Raw genomic sequence first — 19111 nt, 5'->3', positions numbered from 1 at the left:
AGAACCTACATTTGAGAACCTACACGAGTTTTCTGACTTTTTATATGCACTGTTGTTAGTGGTAAAATAGTAGTAAATCTGTACTAAGTAGTAAATGTTTTTTCCGTTGGAGACTGTTTTGCCTTACAATATTCTTTAGGTACCCCTCTGGTTTGACACACATCAAACATGGTCTCAGGCATCAGACATATTCTTAGCCATTTCATGTATTCACTTTCAAGGTTATTTTCATTACCACTGTGAACAATTCCGAATTGGTTCTCTAGACGGTAGCATTTAGCACTGAACCACTCTGACTGCATTTTTTCACATCTTAATCATGACATTTTACAGAATTTTTGAAAAATTGTTGGAATACTCCTTCAAAACCTGAAAGCTCATCATGTGCAGAAATTTGCAGTAGGAAAGTGATGGTAATCAGAAGGTTGTGCATACAAAATCAGAGTTCCTGAATTAAATACTACATAATGTTTACGAACATGGATCAAAATAAAGTTAATGACCTTTACCACTGTAACAGTCTATACATTATTTCTGCTGGTATAGTTTGTGTTCGGCGTGATGGCCGCAGTCAAAACAAAGGCATCAATTATGATCCATCAGAGATCCATCACATGAATAGCACAAAAGAATAATTTTCCCATTGTAATATCGAAATAAAATCAGATTTTAGAAAACAAAACAGTAAAAATCTTTTTACACCTTTCTTTAGTCAAAGTTATAACAATGAATCCCCTTGGAACAGAAGACATTGCAAGACTCCTTGCTACTACACTCAATGTCCATTTTATCTGCTCCACTGACCATACAGAAGCACTTTATAGTTCTACAGTTACAGAATGTAGTCCACTATGTTAGCCACATTTCACCTTGTTCTTTAATGGTCAGGAGCCCCCCCCCCCCACAGAGCAGGAATTATTTACATATATTATTTATTTAGTGACACTGATATGGTGGTCATGGGTTTGTGTGTTGTGCTGGTATGAGTGGATCAGACACAGCAGTGCTGCTGGACAAGTTGTGAAAGAACTTTGACACTCTATAAAAAAGTGCTTTTATCCTATACAAAAATGTGAACATTTAACAACATTGTATTAATTACTGATTAAAAAATAACAATACTCACTGTAATTTATCACAGAAAATACAATAGACAGACAGTTTAATTATTGCATGAGGAATATTAAAAGTAAACAGCTTTCCAAAGAAAGAATTTCCTATACAGGATTTTTCCGAACATCAATAATTGTAGAATTTGAAACAATGGGTCCTGTGTTTAGGCTTGATCTCCGGAATTCTCTCCGTGGTTTGTTGAGGGACAACGAGGCTGTTCCACTCCAATGTGCAGTGTTCATAGCAGTTTGGACGATTCTGTTGGCTGGAAGCTCACATGCTGCCCTTTGTCGGAGCTCCTCCATTCCATGCTGATCTTCTGTAGGGAGGGAAGAGCGCCTCCATGTGGGGGGCAGGGGTGCATGCACCAACTCACGAATTTCCTCCCTTGATTTTTGCATTCTGTCAGGATCAGGAGTGCACTTTGCATTGTCTCCAGTTCCTTTGCACTGAACCCTCTCTGCTCCACCTATGGTGCAAATAATTTATATGTTTAAAGGGAGCTTTACAAAAATGTATACAGAATACAGTCACAGTTAGTCCTAACTAATCACTCACCCTTGCTCTGATCTCCAGACTGGACTGTCGGTCCACACATGTCCTTTATCTTATTGCTGAGCTCCTGATTGGCTGCCTTGTACATATTCAGCTCTTTGCTGAGGCTGTGGATCAAGCCCTCATACTGCCGCTGCCTACCAGCCAGACCTTCATCCATTTGATCTGTGGTTTAAAAAATCCAGTAAGATTTGTTTCTTCTCATTCATCAACAACAGGTTTTTTTGGAGCTTCTTCACATCTTCTGCTTAATGACATCTACTGAGGTTTCAGGGTCCTCAAACATAACTACTCATTAATTTATTCAAAGAATGTTTTTTGTGCACTATGAATGAGATGCTAACAGAAAGATGGACAGCAGTGAGTAAACCAGGGCACTTTTTTAATGCTATTATGGAAATGCTCTAACATAGTCTGACAAACATTGTTCTACACACGATGATTGATTTCATACCTCATCTTTTCCTTTGCCTGATGGTTACTGTTCCCTGCTGTGATCCTCAATATAAACATGCAAAATGTCCTCTCCCTGACTTTCTCTCTTCTTTGCAGACTCCTATGCCTCTGCCAAAATAATGGCAATTAACTGAACCCAATGAGTGCCCACTGTCTCGAGCTTTTTTATTCTGAACCTCAAAGTCTGATCAAACGCTGCAAATAATTTCTGTTCAGTACTCACTACACTCAAGTAATTTAAACTGATGATAGGTACTGTATAGTTTTATTGATAGTTTGAAATAAAAAAAAAATGATTTAGATGTTTGGAAATCAATCTAAACCGACATTTAGAACCTCAATCCAACGTAACCATGTCAGTTATTTTGACTTGCTTTTTAAATTCTGTCCTTTCTCCACCCTGCAGCTGCGTTCCAAAGCCTAGGTTGCAGCCGAGGTAGGCTGCATATCTTGGCCGCTATGTCAAAGGAGGCTGTTTCAACAACCTTTGTATATGGCCTAGAAATGCAAACTATGTTCAGAGTGGTTTCAATGACGCAACTGTTGTATCCCTCCAGGCCTTCGGTTACCCACAGTTCTGTGCACAGGAACGATGCGAAGAAAAACAAAAAACAAAAATAGCATCACAAGAACAGCAGAAAACAAACCTGTTGGAGCGGAGCTTGTTTTAAAATGTAAGTTGTTCACGTCCTTGAACTCATCTTCATGATTTCTAAAGTGTAAAATGACCGAATATTTGTAGTTCATCATACTACATAAGCTTGTTGGGGCATTAGCTGCCATAGCAACACACACAATGCAACAGGCTCCCTTTTCTCTCACCAGTTCCCTCACAAATTTCCATGCGCGACTGCAAGAGGTGGGACTTTTCTGGTGACATCACCATGCAGCCTCTTTAGGACTGTTCCATCCGTGTGAACAACAGGCCACTAAGAATGAGTCTTCATAGGACAGTCCTACTGAGGCCTAGGCTGCAGCTTGTGTGCTCATGTAGTGTCCCCTTAAAAACATACTACAGCGTGTGCAGTCATGTGACAAACACAGAGACTAATGAACAACTCAAGCAGCTTCTACCAAAGAAAAATGCCATGTCCTTTGTTTGGACACATTTTGGATTTAGTGAAGACGGACACAGAACAAAAAAATTCAAATGTAAACACTGCAGATCAATAATGCAAATATAAAGACTGCAGTTTCAGTGACCAACGGTAATACCAACAATCTTCAGCACTTGGAGCCCAATTACGTTATATGAACAATGCATGGCACAAAAATGAGAGAGACTGATAAGTGCAAAGCAGCTGTCAATAACACAAACATGCTACACAAAATGAAAAGGATTCAAGAAAAAAACAAGTGATGTCATTTGCTCTCAGAGCTACAGTGGAGCACAATGGGTTTAAATGCCCAGTTCAAGCCCTCACCAGAAGATACACTGTGCCATCACAAAAATATTTTTCCTGTACTGTCCAACACGTTCAAAACATGTTGTAAAAAGACAGCTGCTGAACTAAAATCTGTTCAGCACTTATAGCCACATCTGATCTTTAGTCAAACAGGATACTTTGCACTATATTTAAACTTTTCACATGGCATTAAAAACTTATATATTTTTTTTTTACAAGAGATTAAAGTTATTTTCTACTGTCACTATGGCAATAATTAAATTAATTTATATTGCTTGTAGGAAATGCAAGTTGATTGTTTTGCACTTTACATGCTTTTTACATTGAAACAAAAAGTTGACCTTTTTAATAAACATTTTCATTTAAAGTGATGTGTGCTTTGATTTCAACTGTGCAAAATATTCAATAAAAAATAAATAATCTGTTTCCTTAAATTATTATTATAAAATATTACACTAACAAAAATTTTATATTATAAAATATATGCACTCTTTCCTTAGGAAAAGTGTCCTGGTTTTAATAAGTGAGCATATTTACAATACAAACCTTGTCAGTGAACTATGGGGCAAAAAACAAGGCAAAATGTTCAATCAATTCTGATATTGATTTGAAGTCATATTGCCCAGCACTAGAACCCAAATCTGTAGTCTTTTTTTCCATTTTCACTGCTGAAATGAGCTCATAGCTGAGACATTAAAAAGCTTTGGACACATTTAAAGCTTGGTCATCTCTCAGTGTTTTCCTTAAAGCTTGAAAAGTACGCTGCTTCACCACCTCCTGAACGTGACTCATCACTCAAAGCTACAGTAAGTTTTGGGGATTAGGGGCCCTTCTGGTGGAAATGTGTAATTTCACGCAACATGCGAAAGAACATTTTGTAACATCACCTGCTAACGGCAAAAACAGAAAAATTCAAATTAAATTGTGATGTGCCTAGAGATTTCCACCCCAATGCCCACCAGTAATTCCAAAATAAAAAAATGAAGACCTTTGATACAGAACTTTGATAAGCACACAACACATTTTTCTCCATAATCAACAAAATCAACAAATACCTGACTTTGCTGACTAAGCAATAATTTACTAGAAATTAAATGGTCCCACCTCTGCACTGCTGCAGCAGGAGCTGCACATTCCTTTCATGTTCTTTCTGCTGTTGGGTTAGCCGCCGGTCCGTGTCCAGCTGCTGCCGCTCTAGAGCCGCCTCCAGCCACTGCACCAGGTGCTGCTGCTCCCCCATTCGCATCTCCAGCTCTGCCAGTGCCATTTGCAGCCTCCGCTCCTCCTCACGTAGGGACACCACCTTCATACATATTCATTCATTAAGAAATGCAGGAAACATCATTATTTATAAATTACACAATGTAAAGCCACCTGGTGTTTTGAGATAAAATGTTATTCAAGTGAGTCCTAGCAACGTAAGAAGTGCAGACCTTATCAAAGTACTTGCAGAGCAAGGCACGTGTTTCAGAAGCAGAAAGGTAGGTGAGCTTGGCCATCAAGTTCATCTCCCACTGTGTGAGCATGCTGCCCGATGCCCTCAGCTGCCTCTGCCTCTGAGTGATGGCTTCATTCTTGTACTCTATGGCAGCATCCAGCGCCTCTATTGCCTCATCCAGCTGGAACAGAGTGCGCTCCTCCTAAAAGACAGTTAGGGTACAGAGTTTTTTCTGTTTTTTGATTATCTCCAACATTCACCATCACCGCAGATTACACGTTTACATTTGTGATTATCAAGGACAAACACGTGCGGTTCTCTTAATGATGCTCTAACCAGAACATTTACCAAGAATATAATACAACCACAACAGCGTGTAGGCAACTTGAGTATGTACTACATCAAGTGGAATACAGAAAACAACAGATACAAATGCAAAAACAAATAAATATATAAACTGTGCGATTCAAAGAGTAAACACTCCAATAACTCTCATCCCACACACACCACTGAATGCAAAATGTTTGGGTCTGATATTGTTATTGCATTTTGCAATGCTGTCTTGCACTATGTGTACATGTAAAACTTTGGATTCTAGTCTATTATCAAAAATAGCCTACTTATCACTAGAAGGCATGTCAGCCCACAGAATTTTATGTTTTGAAATTTTTTATCACAGCTATGTTTGTTTACATCCTCAATACAGGCCATTTATCAGTGAACATGAAAGATCCACAGATCAGGCTAATGTAATGTCGCTTTATAAGTGGTGCCAAATTATGTAGAATGTTTCTACAACACAATTTTTGACACCAGCTGTTCGCAAGTGGAGCTGAGATGCTGAGGGGAGTGCATTTTGTTTTCAGCAGAAAGAGGAAAAGAACTGACAAAGCTGCCTTCATACGCTGCAGTTACAGGACTTAATTTTGACTTAACGTAATTTTTTAATTAACTGTTATTGCTTATCATATGGAAACGTTTCATATTTCTTTTTCATTATTAAATAATGTTTTTGTCAAACAAGTGCCAAAGAATTACTACCAGCCCCACTGGTTGCTATACTATATACCCTGCTATACAGGATGTCAACTTATTTTCACTTAGAAATAAACAAAACATGTAATTTGACCAGGGGTATTCAAACTCTGGCATACAACTGTAGGTTTAATTATTTGCAATTACATAAATAATGTATGCCAGGTATTTGCCAGGTACAGTTGTGCTATGTTGAATTCTGCTGCTGCTGCACTTATAGTTAAAAAAAGCATAATTATGCATGACTCATTGTGCTAAATTGTGCTAGCTGTCTGTTACTTTCAGTGCACTTTATTTGATTCTTGTTCTTTAAATACACAACTGTTTTTTCATTTTAAAAATCTAAATGTCAATCCGCCCATTGAAAATTGAACAATATTACTGATATTTATACTGATATTATTACTAATACATATTTTAAAAATCTGAAAACACACAAAAGCTCATTTGGCTGTAATAAATAATAAGAATAAAGGAATAGACCAGGCCACAAATATTCATGACTAGTGCATCCCTAGTTATTATGTGTATTTATTATATGTACATACTGTCCAGCAGTTTTCGCTAGCAACCAACTGTCATCTTAGAGATCAATAACATCTGCCTGTCTGTCTGTCAATCTGTATATCTATCTGTTTGTCAATCTATGGAGACTTCATGCTTTCAATCCACCTCAGGAGAGAGCAGGTTCCCCTGGCGCAGTTTGTCATCCAGCTCCACTCTCTGTTTCAGGAGTTGCTCTTTTTCCTGCCGCAAGTTTGAGATCTCCTGCCGGATCTGCTGCGAGTCCTGTGCGCTGCTGCTGCGCAGCAGACCGTTACGCTCGCTCAGCTCCCTCTCCAGAGATTCAATACGACTCGTCAGTGTCAACAAGTCTTTACTCAGGGCCTGTCAGGGAAAATGAGTGCATTAGACCTCAGACAACAACGCTAGACCGGCATGTATCTGTGAGCCTTTGGTATAGCCACTGTGAAGATGCCAAGCATACTGCTTTACTTTCAATCAATCAGAACACTTTATCATGGAAAGACAAAAAGCTGGGCTGGCAAACATTTGACAAAGAATGTTTCTGCTTACTTTTCATGTTAAAACTGAACTGAAAGCAGTGTTTTATATGAAACAATAAACATTGTGAAACAATGGATGGCAGCGCTGGTCTCACAGACCTGGCTAGAACGGAGTCGTTTCGTCTCAAGGCCGCTGCGCTCCAGGAGCAATGCTTCCTTTTTGGCCAGAATTTCCTCTCTCTTGGTTAACTCCCCCTCTAGGTCCTCAAGACCTCTCCTCTGCTCCAGGACCTTCTCCATCTCCTCATCCAACCAGCGTTTCTGCTCCTCGATCTTCTGCACAGAAGGTAACAAAGTTCAAAACAAAGTGCAGTAGTTTGAATTAGGAGTTGCAGTTTTATTCAACTTCTGCTGCTTCAGTGGGGAAGTGCACACTGGCAAACATGATTAAACATGTTCAATACTACATAGAGTGCAACAACCTTTATCATAAAACAAGCTCAAATACCAGTCAATGCATGCTTGGAGTCTGATCCTAAAACATGCTAAAACAAGCAGAAAGATGCCATAAAACTAGCATAACAATTATAAAACCTAAAAGAGAAAATAAACAAACAGAAAAAAAAATACCCACTGTACAGCCTCTAATTTAGCACTAGATTTAAGGCAGATTTTGAGGAAGAGTTCATTTGAGTTTTGATCGGTCAGGCCTGTACCTGCTGTTCCTCTAGTGAGATGACAGAACCGTTACTGCCACTTCTCCTCTGCCTCTGGAAGGCAGCAATTTCCTCTGTTTTAATCCGCAGGATCTTCTGCTGCTGCTCGTTCTTTATCTCTAACTCCTAAACACAGAGAAGGAAAAGATTCCACAAATGAACAAAAAACTTTTCAGCTGCTCTACATACTTACACATGTAACTTTACTTTTCTTTCAGCTTTGCATATAAAACTGTACTTTTTTTACTACTGTTTTGGTGTTATTCTTATATTTAATATATTTTTTTTCTATTTTCTTCCAATATTAAGATTATATTTGGTGAATGGAGGAACAGCAAAGTAAGAATTTCATTGCAGTGTAACTGCCTGTTCAGCTGTGCATATGACAATAAAACTGAATCTTGAATCATAATGCATTAGCCTGAAAGCGGCAATTCAGCTGCATTAATTCTGAAACACTCATAATCGATTCAATTCAAAGCGTTTGGCCATAAAAAATTTGGTGCGTTGTTTTTTGTGATCAAATGCTTTTATTGTCAAGAAAAATCTTCAAGACATTAATGTTAAATACAAAAGGGAAAATATAAATTGCAAAATGGAGCATATCTGTGTATTTACTGCATTTTAAAAAATAATTCTGAATCTTCTCAAAACAATTGAAAGATGAGATTACACATGCACTGACCCTTTTCCTAAACAATTATAACTGTATCAAATCCTTGTGTGGTCAGAGATTTACACATCTACCTAATGTACATTGCATTAGAAACATGCATTACATACATACAACATACTGGACTAAAAAATCCCATGGGGTGTTCTGACCTTCACACGGTGTTTTCCTCGCTGCATCTCACTCTCCAGCCGCCTCTTCTGTTGGCTCTCCTCTCGCAGACGCCGATGTAGCTGGTCTTGCTGCTGCCGCAGGTTCTGCACACTTCTCTCCAGCTCCTGCACACGCCGCTCACTCTGCACCGAAAGAGAGGCCAGCTGTGCAGTGTCCCGCTGTCTCTGCTTCAATACCTGCAAGCATGGATGGCAAATTAAAGTCATGCAGTTAACTGCGTTTTTGCATCAAAACAAAAAACTTAAAGGAACTAAGCATGTTTGTGTAAAGAAGGGACCTCAAACTACTGTAAGAACGCTGAACACTAAGCAAACATGGTTGTAAGTTTGTTATGATTAACTTGGTCATTTCTCTTTTACATTTGCCTCTGTGGATTCATTCAGGATGTAGTATTAGACACAGCATGTCAGGCTTAATAAAGGGAGTAATTTGTCAGTGCTTCACTTACAATAATTTCCCTTGCATTCAGTAGAAACACCACTACTATCACAACAAGAATCCTATATAATTCTACATTTAAATGCAAGTTCACTTGATATATGTCAGTGGTGTCAAACTCGAACACTAAAAGGACCATACTGAAACAACCCTGTGGGGCAGAGAATTTTTATATTTATGTTTATATTTCATTTTTAATTAACGTCGTGCTGTAACCCAAATGGGCCACTGTTTATAAAAAAATACACAGAAATTCCGGAGTAAAATATAAACACTTGTAGTAGACCTTAAAATATTACATGAATACTTGAAATATTAAAAATTTGGAAGTCCCCAGGAGCTCGGTCTTTTAAACCTTCCTACTTGCTTGAACTAGACACCTAGTATCCTTTCTTTGCTGCAATTCATCAAGACTTGGGCTCAATTTCTGAGCTGCTGAGCTGACGTTAGGTGTTCATATTGGTTAAACTGCAGCTAAAGTGCAGTTACTGTGCTTGGTGATATAACTGATGTGGATTACTGTAGAGTTGTTTAGAACTGAGGTGCAACCGCTGTCCCACACACTGTTTTTATGGTAGGAGAGTTGGAGCGCACATTACAATGCAGCGCATGCTAGAGACTGCAGTGCAGTGCTTTGGGCTAATATTAATAGAAAATTTAAATACGTATGCAGGCTGAATCGGACTGCATTGAGGACCTGATCCAGCCCACAGGCATCGTGTTTAACACAACGTGATTTAAGCAAACACTATAATATTTACTAAATCTCTCTATGTATTTATGATACGACTATAACCCTGAATCAGAATTACGATTATTATTACTACTAGTATATTTGCTCAAAAAAGTATATGCGTTATATACTTACAATTCATACTTTGGGAAAAAAAAATGTGGGACAATCAGGGTGCATGTGCGTAACATGACAGCTCTACTTTACAAAAGCTCCCTCCAAGGTCAACACTGGTATGTACAACAACCTGACCTGCACTTTGCTCTGTGCAGCTGCAATCTTCCTCCTGCACTCCTGAGCTTTAGAGCGGTCGGCAGCATCGCGGCTGCCCTGCACCTCCAGGTCCTGCAGCTGTTTCTGGGCCTCAGTGAGTTCAGCCCGGGCCTGCTCAGCCTCCTGCTCCAACTCTGCCACCTTGCGGCTGTACTGCCTGTTCATGGCCTGAGCATCTTTACCTGCAGGCAGGCCAAGAACCCAAAACACCATAAGCAAAAACAAACTACACTGCTATTCTAGGGAAAAGGAAAATCTCTTTATTACTTTATTACCAACAAACTGATTTGATAAATGTGATGTTTCCTGTATACCTCAGGAAAACAGTAAGAGCAAATAAGAAAGAACTCGGTTCAATTATAGAACTCAGCTCAATTACACTCAAACTCAGCCACAGGAATTCATACATTATGTCTGAAGAGGTCATTTTACAGACATTACCTGTGGTTTTGGTCCCAATCCTGGGACCTCTGTAGATGTTTGTGTCTTCTCAGGTCTAACAATTACTTAATGAAAGGTATGATTATAATCTAAGTATCATGAAAACACAAAATATACATGGGATCCCAGGACTGGGAATGAGAACAACTGCCTTATACTTCTTAAGCATTTAAAATACACAGATACCTTTTACATCACTATAGTCATTATCAGCATTACCTGTTTTGACCAGCTCCTTGATGAGTTCCTCCTTCATGCGGATAGTGATCGAGAGCTCCCTGATCTTCTGCTGGGCTAAGAACAGCCCCCTTTCTGAGCCCAGCTCCAATACACAGCCTCTCAGACTCTCTAGCACTGAGCTCTCCCCTATGCTGCTGTTGGCTATTCAAATCACAGAGCAGATCAAACAGATGGGTGAGGAGATACTTCACATATTTTCACCAAAAAGTCCTGATGTCGTTAGCAAGCAATGAAAATTACTAATACACAAAACTGCCCCTGCTATCTTTCACTTAACTGTAGATAAGCTTAATTTTTAGCTATTGCATTACTGTAAAAACAACTGTACAGGGCTGTTGCTTAAGGTCAATGAGCGCGAAGAGAAAAAATGAAGGCACTCCAAAGGTTAGAGCTGCCTGTCATCAAGAGTTTAAGATATCAGCTGGATAGTGTAAACAAGTTCAGTACTCACAGGTACGTCTGTTGCAGTGTAATACTGGAGGGTGGCTTGCTCCGAGCACCTGAGACAGAGGTGCTCTAGCTCGTCCAGGTGATGCTTGAAAAGGTGCATCTTTCTTTGACCATGTAATATTCATACATCTGTAGAAGACCAAAAAAAAACTAAATTATACGTGAAAATTCAATCTACAAGATACCAAGTCCACATTTACATCAGCTACTAATGCATTATATTAAAATGATACTACAACAATAAAGCTAGCTTGCAATCATTCACCCATTCTATCTGTAGAGCACATATTTTTAAACTAATAATTAGAGATCTGCGAATCCTGTTTTTTTTTTTTTGCCCTCCATCTGATCAGAGTACAGAGTATCAGTAAATATTCAGCCCAATCCAATATTTTATTTTCACAGATAATACACACAAACAATTTAGGTAAAACATGCTAAGACACGCTTTCCTACCAATTAACCCTGTAGTAAAACAGCACAGTAATGACACTGATTAGGCCTGCTGTTTTGGCCATTTATAATTATTATATAATTATAATTTTGACATAAGGTCCCATTTGATTTACTAATCTGAAGATTTTAAAAGCAACAGTAAAATTAAATCACATGCTTTTGTTTTTGATGCATTAAGAATGCACCAATTGTACTCTGTCTGAACTGATATATTTTTACACGCTACTTCAGTGAAATAATCAGAAAAGGTGAACATATTCACTAAAGTAGAATATTTCCACAGTTCTTTTGTTTTACACCAGTCATGACATGTGAGTGAAAACATCATGGGAGGATATTTGGTACATGATTTTGGTGGCACATCTCTAATCATAAAATGTAAAAGAGAAAATAAGAGCTCTATTTGTATGTATGAAAGGAACAAGCTGAAGATCACCATCCATACTTGCGTTTGTCTTTGCCCCCTCTGCTGGCAGTGTCCTCTATTCCTCCACAAGAATCCTGCTCCTTGTCCTCTTGTCCACACTCCCACTGGACCTGCTCTGTGAATGAACAGATGTCTATGGAAGCACCCAGGCCAGCCTGAAAACACAAAATACAAAGAACTTGCTAATTATAAGGAATGAATAATGCATACAACTATGATGAGTAATAATCCATAGTGTATATCTTAAGTAATTATACCCTCATAGAAGGTCAAATGTTAAGGTTTAACTGTCCATGTTATTATCACTCAGATAACTGCTACATCTGTGAGATTTACACAAATAATGTTTGTTGAATGGTTGTATATACTTGCAATACATATCCTAAAAAGGAAAAATCTTCTACCTGTCGTGAAGGATTTCCGCCACTGTCACCATTGTAAAGATGTGTTAAATGGCCTGGGGAAAGTATTGCTTGTTGTACTGAGCTGATGGGTGCAGTGTGGGGTCTTTGTTTCAGGTGTAGCAGCCCCATCCCACCTGGCTGAGCCAGAAGACTATGTAGCTCTGCTATGAGATCCTGCTGCTCCTGGAGTTTGTCACTCTGAAAAGGAAACCAAACCAAAGTGGCAAAATTCTACTGCACTGCCACTACATATGATTGCAATTTACATTTCTCAAAAAGTATAATATTGTCTCATATAGCTGAATAATGTTCGCTTACCTGCTGTTTGTACTGTTCCATTGCATCTTCTAGGGCAGCAAGGAAATCTGTGTTTTCCTGCTCTAGCTGTTGGATTTGGGCTTGCAGTTGGGAAATGTAATCTTCCTTCTCCCTGTTCCACTCTTCTTTCACATAATTATGTTCCTGAAACACCAGAGAAATTGCAAAAAAAGATGTAACATAAGATAAACCAAGTTAGAAATGTAAGACTTAGAAATGTGCCAATTATTTGTGATGAGCTATATTTTAATGTCATAAGTAAGCTTCCAAATGTCAACTCGCACACCAATAAAGGATCTGTTGGATGGCCTACCTGGGCCTTTAGAAGCATGCGTCCCTTTTTAAGTGTGGCAGTCTCCTCCGTAGAGCTGCTCTCAATGCCGCTGTCCAGGCCCGAGGCTGTGGTCAGGCCACTGCGCTCCTCCTCCACGGCGCAAAGCCACTCCTTTACCCTCAGCAGCTGGCCAGTGTTCAGCGTTCCTTCCCCTTGTAGCTCCATCAGCAGCCTGTAGGCTGAGTCTGTGCAAGTCCTGTAGTGGGCGCTTTCTGCCTGCAGCTTGCTCACATCCGGCTCAAGGGGCCGTGTACGGCGCTCAGTGTCCGAACGTGCGAGGATTCGTGTTTCTGAGCGTTGGCGGTTCTCCAGAGCCCGCTTCAGCGCTTTGATCTGGAGCTCCAGGCCTTCAACCCTGTCTGGCTCACCACGACAGTTCACCATGGCTCGGTTCTGGATGTTGCGAGCTCGTTTAGCATAGTTAAGGGTGTTGAGGCTTTCGTCAAAGTCTGAGGATGAGGGGCTGATGCAGGCAATCATAAGGGTTTTGGCATTGCCTCCAAGAGAGTCTTTTAAGATTCTGTGAAAACAAGAGAAAGTGCGCAATAACTGCAATGTATTATTTCTTTAAAGAACAGATAACGCAGAAAGCTAACAGTACTAATAAAGCATGAGAGCTACTAAAATCAGTTAGAATAATGAAAATTAGATAATGCTAACGGATGTGCATTAGCTTTCGTTCACTAGTTTTGGGTAGGGATTTATGTTAATATGTCAATAACTTATCTAACAGAATTCCACACCTTCTTCTTAGTAGAAATCTCCTTCCATTCACTGTGTATGTAAAGCAAATTAAATTAATAAAAATAAAAATAAAAAAATTAAGCTTCATACCTCGTGATTTTGGAGTCCCTGTAAGGAATATGAGTGCCTTTTCTCTTGGGGTCCCCTAGCGCCCCAATCACATTTCCTAGTGCAAGAAGTCCACTGTTGATCTGAATACTCTCTTTGAGCCGCTCCCCAGTGTTGCCAGTTTTGAGGATGCGCTCGGATCCGGCGAGGTCCACAAAGTGGAACTTGGAGGAAAGGATATGCAGGCTTCCACTGGTGGCTCGCGAGCCGCCGCGCCGCTGCTCCATGAGCACAGTGAAGATGGTGTGAGAACGGCTGGAATGAGGGTTCATCTGGGTTGCTCCTGTGTGCCGGGCCGTGTTCCCAGAATCCAAAAGACTCAAGACCTCATCAAGCCCTTCCACTTCACACTCCTTGACTCCACACAGAACTATGGGAAAGCATGGGAAAACGCTTTCTTATGAGCATCATTCAGTGCCATTCCTTTGGACTTAATCATAGCTAGGGCTGACTGACTTTAACAAAATATCTAATTGTGATTTTTCTGAACAACATTGTGATTTAAATGCAACCAGTTACTCTAAATTAAGCTCTGGGCCATTTATTTGCGACATCCACTTTTCTTGATGCTGAATGTAGTGAGCCAGGTTCCAGTTAACAAACTCTGCCTTATTAGAATATATTTCCCAATTTAAAACTTAAGACAAATGTTAAAATAATAAATTGTAATAAATAATAGTAATAAACTGTAAAATAATAATTGCAACCCATTTGAATAACTGTGACCTGAGGCAGGGCTGGAATGTGATACAGGTTGATGCCATTTCCATTACGTATAATTGTTAGTTAAGGGACTTGAAACACTAAAGGAAAGCAGTAAAGGAAAGCAGGAAGGCCTGGAGAAAATCTGGCATTTTCTTTACTACATTAAAAAACACAGACTGAAAGAAAGCACATCAAAAAAATCGAACCTGAAATAGTACTAGGGGTGAAACGATATGCAAATTCCACAATACGATATGCACATCATGTTTGTGATATATATCATCATTTCTGCATCATGACACTTTGCATTCATTTGTTTACACATTGTTAATTCCCCAAACATTTTTTGGAATTCCAACTGTTGTCCCAAAAAACAAAAGTGCTTGTTGAAGGGATAACTGGCTACATTTATTTTCTGAAAACAATATAAAACAATCAAATAAGTAATAATATAAACAAAGACGCATGGACTTATAAATGGACATATAATGTGGCTCCCAAGGTGGCTTGAATTTTGTTGAAAGGACAAAATTGCTTAACATCTGAGTTGCTCACCTTTGCCTTAGGGCGACCACTGACTTCAAAACCAATAAAATACTTCTTCACAAAAGATACTCCTGTATCTCCATGAAAAATTGGCCTTCATTAGTAAAAGTCTACGCACTCTGCCCACTTCCAGAACTAGGAAGCATTTAGAGAAAATCATTGCTGACCCATCACATCCAGGTCACACCCAGCTCCTCCCCTCAGGCAAACATTTCCCTCCAAATCATGGTTGAAACAAACAAACGCTAGAAAAGTTCCTATTATACTCATGAAGAGTTTTTTGGCAAATAAGCATGATGAGTTAATAGACACACATTTTGTACTTTTATTTTATTGTACTCTAATTTTATTCAGTACTGCTATTATTAAATTATTATTTGGCTGCTGTATTTTGCATTTTACCTACCCATTTTATTCTCAAATGTATATTTGCATGAATGTCTACAAGTATAGATGTTTCCATGTGTGTGTAACATGAGGTACATCTCAGGTATAGATGTTTATGTTACTATGGAAGTGTGAAACTAAGTGTGAAAATAAATTCCTTGCATGTATAAACTTGGCCAATAAAGCCTGATTTTGATTTTTTTTTTTAAAGCACAGATGCGTGGTTAGTGTCCAATTTATGGTTCATCTGATATATTTATTGGATATTTGTCAAAAAATGGTAGCTGTCTTCATGATCTTCAATGACACTCATGGATGCACTGCACCCAAAAGCCCACAAATGCATCTATAAACAAGTTCTAGGTATTGCATGAGCTTTACAATCCTTAATGTGCCAAAACATTGGTGCAATCCTTATGCTGTGATAAAAGTGATGAGGGTGCTTATGTTACTTCTTGTGTCTCATTTTTACAGCATGTGGACTGCAAGCGAAGGTACTGGTGATTGTTAGTGCAAAGAAATTCTGCTTATTTTATACCATATTGATCATTTCATATTATACGGAAGGGAGTGAAATTAATATTCCAGTGATGAAATCTGTTAAAGAAGTTAACCACAATAAATTATGATTTTGTCTTATCAGTGCTACTTTTTACGCAACTGACATACTGCTTATATTTTTATTAAGTATTTCCACACAATATTAATAACTGTGCATGAAAATCTATTTTGCAATAAAACAAAATGCCCTTTGGCTTAACTGCTTCCACAGGTAACACTCAAGCTCCTCACCTATGTTGCCTTTGTCGTCTTCCCGGATATGAATGTCCTTGCTGGCTGTCTCAACCTCCAAAAGGTCTCTGAAGATCTCTTTGTAAACCTCAAGGTAGGACACTCTGACGGAGAAGTCAGTGAGGTCATTCTCGTCCAGGAGCTTGAAGATCTCAGCCACAGCTCTGGGAATGATCCCTTGTTCATCATCTCTGAAGGAGGCTGCAGCCAAGAAGCAGCAGTGGGTTAGTAATAGCTCGCCACAGCCAAATGCCAAAAAAGCACGATCTCAGATGGCAAGAGGGGCTGTGCTTTCGAGCAGTGACAGCTGCACCGGGGGAAGTGTTGTTGGCATCTCAAATGTGTGTGAACTCATATGAAGATTTTAACAAGAAGCAGGCAAAGCCTCTTCTAACCCAGAAAAATCACTGGCCTTGATACAATTCAGAAAAGCTGTAGCTGTCATGAGAATCTTTGATAAGGTAAGACTGGCAACAATAAACTAAAACACCCTTGGGCCTGTCACGCTCCATTTATAAAAGGCGGTGATTACTTTCAAGCAGGACTGAGCAAGATGTCATTCTGACATGACTTTATATTTGCTTGTGAAGCAGTTAAAATAGGCCTGTTCAGGACATAAATGTATATTTTCGAGCACTCATCTGCTCATCGCAACACACTGTGGTGTTTTGTGACATCTGTCACATTAAAGAGGCCATATGATGCTCCAATGCAGTGAATTTCCTGATTCAAATGTGCACAAATTTCCACATAATTTTGTCTTTGTTTACTTATTCTTAACAAATGATAATCAAATATATTTTATTCATGTGGAAATGATGCACACATTTCAACCACACTTACTTCTTTCATAGCCCCAATTTGAAGAATTATAAGAAAAAAAATGAAGAAAAAAAAATTCTCACAAATGTTAGCCTCCCCAATCGTGTAGGTTTTGCCGGACCCCGTCTGACCATACGCGAACACAGTGGCATTAAAACCCTGGAAGAAGGCCTCGATCAGGGGCTGGACACATCCTGCGTAAACCTCCTCCTGAGCAGAGATCTCCTCGAAGACGAAGTCAAAGTAGAAGTGGCGATCGTGGCCGAGAGTTACCCTCCTGTCCTCAGGGTGGGTGGTGATGCAACTCTCGTGGTTGTGCAGGACCTCTTTAGGGAGCAGCGGACGCACTCGCACTGCCACCTGCACCGCAGTGTCCTCTGCTTTACCCTGGCTGGCCACTTTTGGAGACATGACAAAGTCGGCTAGAAGTCCACAATACCTCTGAAGAGCCGTGACACGGCTGCGGTCATTTCAAGATGGCTATCCAAAAGAAAAAATAAAGAAAAAAAAAAGAACAAAAGAAAGAAAAATAATTTTTTGTAACTAAATTTTTCACACAAGTGACAGCTTAGCTCATACAAAACCACACTAACAGATTTCCTTATGACTAGACTAGACTTCAATAGTCCAGCAGTACAACATACAACAAACAGACCACAGAAAATGTATAGAAATATACGTGTGTGTGTGTGTGTGTGTGTAAATATACACACATAGGGTGCAAAGTGTCTAGAAAGACATGATATGAAAAAACGCTACATTATACAAAACTAATGTAAGTATACTTATATAACATATACATGCACGTTTTAAATACCGTTCATAAGCATTCAATTACTATGTGCTTACTAACGCACATTACGCTTTTATAACTTGTAAAATGAAACTTTTGGATAACGTAATTTCCAAGGTTGCTATCTAACTAATTACTTCGGCTAATTTAGCTTTGTTTACTTTTAAGTTTATGAAGCTGAAGCCAGCTTCTTGCTCGAATTTTCCCGTTCCACCTTAAATGGTGCAGCGTTTACATTCTGCTGCCTCATGCTCCAGAATGTAGCTGTTGCACCATTTAAGGTGGAACGGGAAACTTGGAACAAGAAGCTGACGACGAGGAAGCCAACTCCAGCCTCATTGTAAGTTATACGCTTGTGAGAGGGAATTATTTCGCTGTTTAATGAGTTTTGTCGACTCTTATATATAAAACCTTTGTTAGCTCTAATGCTACGTCGACCAACATTAGCTCGTGAAAACCCGCTAGCAAGCTGGAGAAGAAAACAAAAAATCTTTGTTTTAGCGTTTAATTTAACCTCATGAAATGCTCCACTTTTTACACCAACCCTCCCTAAATGAATCAATTATTTAAATAGTGCCACTCCAAAATCGTAAACCTCTTTTTTTCTTTTTGATTTAATGTTCATAAACTTCCCAACTTACTGTTGTTCCAGTCTCCATCTTTTACTTCCCGCCTGTATTCCGACAGCTCCCGCCTTCTCTCGCTGTGGTTGGCGAACTGCTTGAGAGTGTGCTCTAGTAACCAATCACATCGCAGGACGCGAGCCGCTAATAGCCAATCGCAGTTCAACGTAGGCGGGACTTTCCCCAAATACGGGTGGTAAAAAAAACAACGGAGACGATTCCTGAGATTTTCGCCTAGCCGAAGTGACGTCATGTGGTCGGCTTCCCAAACGCCTGTGTTAAATACAGCTTCATGCTTTCGTGTGGATTAAAGTTGAAGCTCTGAAATACTCGCTGTTTTATGAAGCAAAAGATTTAAAAACAGCTAAAAGCGACGACTTTCCAATGGGACAGCGCCTTTTGGATCTACATGATGATATTGGACAGTATTTAGATAACACCCCTGCTGAAAAAAGACCATTAGAACCATTAGGACTGAAAACTCATAGTGGAATTGGCTTAATG

At 39.3% G+C, this 19111-nt stretch overlaps 1 protein-coding gene across 2 annotated transcripts; it reads right to left on the bottom strand.

Moving 5' to 3' along the window:
* Positions 1 to 1042: 1042 nt before the first annotated feature.
* kif7 (kinesin family member 7) lies at positions 1043 to 18697 on the bottom strand. Of its 2 annotated transcripts, none has more exons than XM_017699528.2 (19): positions 18626 to 18697; positions 17275 to 17671; positions 16370 to 16570; positions 13922 to 14309; positions 13067 to 13607; positions 12754 to 12897; positions 12436 to 12633; positions 12050 to 12186; positions 11150 to 11277; positions 10678 to 10839; positions 9997 to 10199; positions 8552 to 8749; positions 7727 to 7852; positions 7170 to 7346; positions 6676 to 6891; positions 4964 to 5170; positions 4635 to 4833; positions 1672 to 1833; positions 1043 to 1582 (listed from the first exon to the last, which is right to left on the bottom strand). In XM_017699528.2, exons 2-19 carry the CDS (start codon positions 17600 to 17602, stop codon positions 1218 to 1220), a joined length of 4080 nt encoding a protein of 1359 aa, XP_017555017.2. In that variant the 5' UTR covers positions 17603 to 17671; positions 18626 to 18697; the 3' UTR covers positions 1043 to 1217. The 2 variants fall into 2 exon arrangements, with proteins under 2 accessions (XP_017555017.2, XP_017555018.2); XM_017699529.2 differs by having other exon boundaries at positions 7170 to 7343.
* Positions 18698 to 19111: the final 414 nt, after the last annotated feature.

The sequence above is a fragment of the Pygocentrus nattereri genome, chromosome 15 (assembly GCF_015220715.1).
Source record: "Pygocentrus nattereri isolate fPygNat1 chromosome 15, fPygNat1.pri, whole genome shotgun sequence".
Classification (NCBI taxonomy): Eukaryota; Metazoa; Chordata; class Actinopteri; order Characiformes; family Serrasalmidae; genus Pygocentrus; species Pygocentrus nattereri.
The sequence above is the reverse complement of the archived record's forward strand: the minus strand, read 5'-3'. Positions and strand labels throughout refer to the sequence as shown.

Coding starts and splice junctions, on each gene's coding strand:
- kif7 (XM_017699528.2), bottom strand. CDS start 17,602: ATGTCTCCAAAAGTGGCCAGCCAGGGTAAAGCAGAGGACACTGCGGTG. Junction 12,187..12,435: donor GCGGAAATCCTTCACGACAG/GTAGAAGATTTT, acceptor TTGTGTTTTCAG/GCTGGCCTGGGTGCTTCCAT. Junction 1,583..1,671: donor GTCTGGAGATCAGAGCAAGG/GTGAGTGATTAG, acceptor TTTGCACCATAG/GTGGAGCAGAGAGGGTTCAG.